Source organism: Scomber japonicus, chromosome 8 (genome assembly GCF_027409825.1).
Source record: "Scomber japonicus isolate fScoJap1 chromosome 8, fScoJap1.pri, whole genome shotgun sequence".
In the NCBI taxonomy this organism is placed as follows: Eukaryota; Metazoa; Chordata; class Actinopteri; order Scombriformes; family Scombridae; genus Scomber; species Scomber japonicus.
In genome coordinates, this window is record NC_070585.1 from 34,268,373 (window position 1) to 34,274,372 (window position 6,000).

Genomic DNA, 6,000 nt, shown 5'->3' on the forward strand with positions numbered 1-6,000 from the left:
TTCATCTTATCAGTTTTATTGGTCTTTTATGGTTTTATTGTTTTTGCAGCTTATTCAAACTATTTGACCTCATTTAAACCTGCTGGTTATATTTAATCAGAGTGATATAAATATAAATATAAATATAACTAAAGTGACTGTTGATCTGCTGCAGGTGTTTAAGAGGAAGCAGAAGCCGGCGGTGGATCGACTGTGTGTCGGGATTCCTCCTGGAGAGGTGAGACACACTGGTCCTGATCATACACATAAACATGTATGAGTGTGTGTGTGTGTTTACTGATGGACTCTGTGTGTGTTACTGCGTGTGTGTGTGTGTCTGTGTGTGTGTGCATGTGTGTGTCTCAGTGCTTCGGGCTGCTCGGGGTGAACGGAGCAGGAAAGACGACGACGTTTAAGATGTTGACAGGAGACACGTTGGTGACGAGCGGAGAAGCTTTCCTGGCGGGGAAGAGGTGAGGTCAAAGGTCACCGCTGGTTATAATCTGAGCCGATTACTGCAGATTTAATCTGAACATTAACTCTTTAAACTCTGAACTGATCTGATTCATGTGTTTAATTATTAATTATTATTCCTCACACTGAAACTACATATATGTATTTATATATATATGTGTCATCATAGTTTCTATATGATAGAAACTATGATGACACGTCTAAACGTTGCTGCAGAGTTAAAGTGAACCTGCGTTTTCACATTAAGCTCATTATTTGTTTCATTCAGCTCCAAACAGATGAAATGTTTCTTCATCGTCCAATTATCCAGAATTAAAGCTGCATGTGGTTCAACCTGCGGCTCGAGGCCCCTGCAGGTCCTTCATACGTAGACAGCTGGAGGTTATAAAATGAGATGATTCAGTGATTTAAGGGTCAGATTTACTGTAAACTGACTGTGACATGATTATTTTTTATATATATTTATATTATATATAACATAAGATGATGAATCCATAAATGAGTTAAACTGGTTATAAAAGCAGCATCAGGATAAATTCAGACCTCCGCAGCAAGACATCATGGAGGTTACAGCTCAATGCAGCAAGACATCATGGAGGTTACAGCTCAATGCAGCAAGACATCATGGAGGTTACAGCTCAATGCAGCAAGACATCATGGAGGTTACAGCTCAATGCAGCAAGACATCATGGAGGTTACAGCTCAATATCATTAATATATTAATACAAGATTACATTTAGTATTTCTGTTGCTTTTATATCATTTAAATCACATTTAAAACATTTTTACCAAAAGTCAGACTGAACGCTCCTGAACATGTCAAATGGTGTAACCACAAAATGTCAAATGGTGTAACCACAAAAGAATGATAGATATTAAATATGTGATCAGCTCCAGTGTGTTTAAGTGGACACTAAGTTACACCACCTGGACACTGAGTTACACCACCTGGACACTGAGTTACACCACATCACTGACCCAGATATTTACTGCTGTTGTGTCAGCTGATCACGAGTGAAGAGACACAACTCCACTAAAAACAGTTTAATATTGGGTTGAGCATAGCTCAGCGGGTAGAGCACCCGCTCCATGTGTTGAGGCTACAGTCCTCGCTGCAGGCGACCCCGGTTCGAATCCCACACTGAGTGGTCCTATCCTGCATGTCATTCCCCCCTCTCTGCCTCCTGTTTCCTGTCTCTCTACTAACCTGTACAAAAAAATATATACTTAAAAAACCCCCAAAAAAACAGTTTAATATTAATACTGATAACAGAAATGATGATGATGATGATGATGATGATGATGATGATGATGATGATGATGATGATGATAACATGCTCTCCTCTGCCAGCATCCTGCGTGAGATCGACGCCGTCCATCAGCAGATGGGTTACTGTCCTCAGTTCGACGCCATCAACGAGCTGCTGACAGGAAGAGAACATCTGGAGCTGTACGCCATCCTCAGAGGCGTCCCTGAGAAGGAAGTGTGCGACGTGAGTCCCAAAACACACACTGGAACTACACACTGGAACTACACACTGATAAACACACACTGATAAATACACACTGGAACTACACACTGATGATGATGATGATGATGATGGTGATGACGGTGATGATGATGATGATGATGATGATGATGATGATGATGATGATGGTGCTGTGTGATTGGCAGGTGGCCGAGTGGGGGATCAGGAAGTTGGGTCTGGTGAAGTACGCGGATAAAGCAGCAGGAAGTTACAGCGGAGGAAACATGAGGAAGCTGTCGACCGCCATGGCTCTGATCGGAGCGCCGCCCGTCGTCTTCCTGGTGAGACTCCATCACAGGAAATAACTCTACACCCTTCAGAGTAAAAGCATGGTTAATGAGTCTGCTGATTGGTCAGATTTAAATGTGCAGTTTGTGTTTAAAGTTACACAACAGCATCAGAGCCCTGCCAGCCAATCAAGAGAGCAGCTGGGGGGGGGGGTTGCATCAGAGCCCTGCCAGCCAATCAAGAGAGCAGGTGGGGCGAGGGGGGGGGGGGTTGCATCAGAGCCCTGCCAGCCAATCAGAGAGCAGCTGGGGGGGGGGGGGGGTTAGGTAACAGCAGATTAAAATCAGCTGCTGCTCAGTTTAACAACAGCAGCAGCAGCAGCAGAAGAAGAAGACGACAGGGTTGAAACACCACAGAAGAAGAGAGGATGGTGCTCCTCCTCCTCCTCACCTTCTCTGTGTGCTTCCTGTTTCACCTGTGGGCTCACCTGTCCCTCGCTGTCCTCCTCGTTACAGGACGAACCCACGACCGGCATGGACCCCAAAGCTCGCAGAGCTCTGTGGAACTGCATCCACAGCGTCATCAAGGAGGGACGCTCGGTGGTCCTCACCTCACACAGGTAGGAGGGACACACACACACACCTGGACACACACACACCTGGACACACACACACACACCTGGGACACACACACATACCTGGGGACAAACACACACACCTGGACACACACACACCTGGGGAAACACACACACATACCTGGGACACACACAAACACACACACCTGGGACACACACACCTGGGACACACACACACATACCTGGGACACACACACACACCTGGGGACAAACACACACACCTGGACACACACATACCTGGGGGACACACATATACCTGGGACACACACAAACACACACACCTGGACACACACACCTGGACACACACACACATACCTGGGACACACACATACCTGGGACACACACACACACACCTGGGGAAACACACACTAAGGACAGACACCGTGTGAGTGTGTATTAAATGTGTGTCTCTGTGTGTCCTCAGCATGGAGGAGTGTGAGGCTCTGTGTACCAGGATGGCCATCATGGTGAACGGCAGGTTCAGATGTTTGGGCAGCGTCCAACACCTGAAGAACAGGTAACACACACACACACACACACACACACATAAACACACATACACACACACACACAGTAAGTGTAGTATGTGTAGTAGTAGTAGTATGTGTGTAGTAAAGTGTGTGTACTGTAGTAAAGCCTGTGTTGTGTGTGTAGTAAAGTGTGTATATTGTAGTAAAGTGTGTGTGCTGTGTGCAGGTTTGGGGACGGGTACACCATCATCCTGAGGGTAGCGGGTCCCGACCCGGACCTACTTCCTGTGATGAAGTTCATAGAGAGCGAGCTGAGCGGCAGCACGCTGAAGGAGAAACATCGCAACATGCTGCAGTACCAGCTGCCTTCATCTCTCACCTCACTCGCTCACATCTTCTCCATCCTCGCCAAGAACAAGACCACACTCAGGATAGAAGATTACTCTGTGACCCAGACCACACTGGACCAGGTACACACACACACACACACACACACACACACACACACACACACATACACACACACACACACACACACTGGACCAGGTACACACACACACACACACACACACACACACACACACACACACACACACACACACACACACACTGGACCAGGTACACACACACACACACAGGACCAGGTACACACACACACGCACACACACACACACGCAAACTGGACCAGGTACACACACACACACACACACACACATACACACACACACACACACACTGGACCAGGTACACACACACACACACACACACACACACACACACACACACACACACACACACTGGACCAGGTACACACACACACACACAGGACCAGGTACACACACACACGCACACACACACACACGCAAACTGGACCAGGTACACACACACACAAACACACACACACACACACACACAATGAAATGGACGTAACATCGTGACGTCACCCATTGGTTTGTGGACTGCTGCTCGGAAGCCAATAGTTTCTAATCTAGGCAGCGCCATCTTGAAAATTTCAGGTGCATGCTGGGAAAAATAAAAACAGGGATTCTACTTATATGGGCATGAGGCGGGGCCATGGGCGGAGCGGGAGGTTGCTATGGTTACGAGGGCTGGATCTGGAGGACATTGGTCAATCAACCTGTCAATCAGGACGTAGCCACGCCCCCTAATGCATACCCTGCTTTATCATCACATATAAAATCAGGGAGGCCAAAATGTCCCAAATGAACATCATACTGCATTGAAGAAGGCTTTAAACTAGCGATTGAGACCATAAACACATTTTGAAAACGTTTACTGAGGTTAGAAATCAAGTGAGAAGTTGGTGAATTCTCCATTGACTTGTATAGAGACGGTCGCCCCCTGGTGGCCTTTTGATAGAATGCAGCTCTAAGTTACTTCTCCATTGACTTGTATAGAGACGGTCGCCCCCTGGTGGCCTTTTGATAGAATGCAGCTCTAAGTTACTTCCTGGTTGGCCTCATTTCAGAGGACCAGAGCTCCCCGCCTGGATCCAGCCTTTCTAAAGGGTTGACAGTTGACATCACTGTTAGCCACAGTACAATTCATATTCAGTCTTTGGACAAATGTTGGATTGAAACCCTAACCTAGGGGGCTAATCACTAAGCTAATATGAAGCTAACATGCTAATATACACACACTTTGTCAGGAAAAGGTCCCCACACTGCAGTACCGTGTGTGACCTCTGGGGTTCACACACAGTCAGGAAAACCAACCTTGTGGGGACCAGGCCTATCAGGAGGCTGTTTGCTATTGATTCCAATGCTCGTTACCATGGAAACCAGGAGTCAGTCCCCACAGGGTTGGTAATATGTCAGGTTGTGGTCCCCACCAGGATAGAAAAACACGCACACTCATTCTCACACACACCTGGACAGGTACACACTTTATACTTGGAAGAACACGTGGAAGAACAAATGAAACTGTATCTGATGGGGTGTGTGTGTGTGTGTGTGCGTGTGTGTGTGTGCGTGTGTGTGTGTGTGTGTGTGTGTGTGTGTGTGTGTGTGTGTTTTGTTTCAGGTGTTTGTGAACTTTGCTAAGGACCAGAGTGACGACTATCACTCCAAAGATGCGTCAGTGAGGAGGAAAGACGTTTCCATCAACGTTCCCGCTCTGAGCTCGGGTCAGGCTGCGTGCAGAGAGAGCGTCATGTGATCATGTGACTCACCGTGGCGAGCGGTGTCCGCTGACGCCTGATGCCAGTCAATGCAAACGATTTCCTGTGGAGGCGCCGCACTGCTCGCCAGCTGCCCCCCCCACACTGACTGTTCAAGACTTGAATAACAGCCGTCGTGTTTCCTGCAGCGGCGCCTCGCTTAGTTTGATGATGTCATCCGAGCGGCGCCTCGCTTAGTTTGATGATGTCATCCGAGCAGCGCCTCACTTAGTTTGATGATGTCATCCAAGCGGCGCCTCACTTAGTTTGATGATGTCATCCGAGCGGCACCTCACTTAGTGTGATGATGTCATCAGCGGCGCCGAGCGGAAACATTCAGGTCTGTTTGTTTTGTGAAGAATCATTTCAACGGCCGAGGGCTCGACTGCAAAAATCCCTTTTTTTTTAAAAACGTTTGATTCCGTTTTTATTTTGTCCATTTTATTTATAAGTGTAGCTGAAACAGGAAGTGACATCACCATTTCCTGTAGTGTTAAACAGCCAATC

At 47.2% G+C, this 6,000-nt stretch overlaps 1 protein-coding gene across 2 annotated transcripts in view; it reads left to right on the plus strand.

The window, feature by feature from the left end:
• abca1b (ATP-binding cassette, sub-family A (ABC1), member 1B) overlaps positions 1 to 5,640 on the plus strand; it is a 48,098-nt gene extending 42,458 nt beyond the window's left edge. For both annotated transcript variants that reach the window (XM_053324237.1, XM_053324236.1), the window contains exons 40-47: positions 155 to 217; positions 346 to 452; positions 1,805 to 1,946; positions 2,129 to 2,263; positions 2,726 to 2,829; positions 3,269 to 3,361; positions 3,541 to 3,784; positions 5,358 to 5,640. In XM_053324237.1, the coding sequence (XP_053180212.1) occupies positions 155 to 217; positions 346 to 452; positions 1,805 to 1,946; positions 2,129 to 2,263; positions 2,726 to 2,829; positions 3,269 to 3,361; positions 3,541 to 3,784; positions 5,358 to 5,492 (1,023 nt within the window). In that variant the 3' untranslated portion in view covers positions 5,493 to 5,640. The remainder of the gene's footprint in view (positions 1 to 154; positions 218 to 345; positions 453 to 1,804; positions 1,947 to 2,128; positions 2,264 to 2,725; positions 2,830 to 3,268; positions 3,362 to 3,540; positions 3,785 to 5,357) is intronic.
• The last annotated feature ends 360 nt before the right edge of the window (positions 5,641 to 6,000 follow it).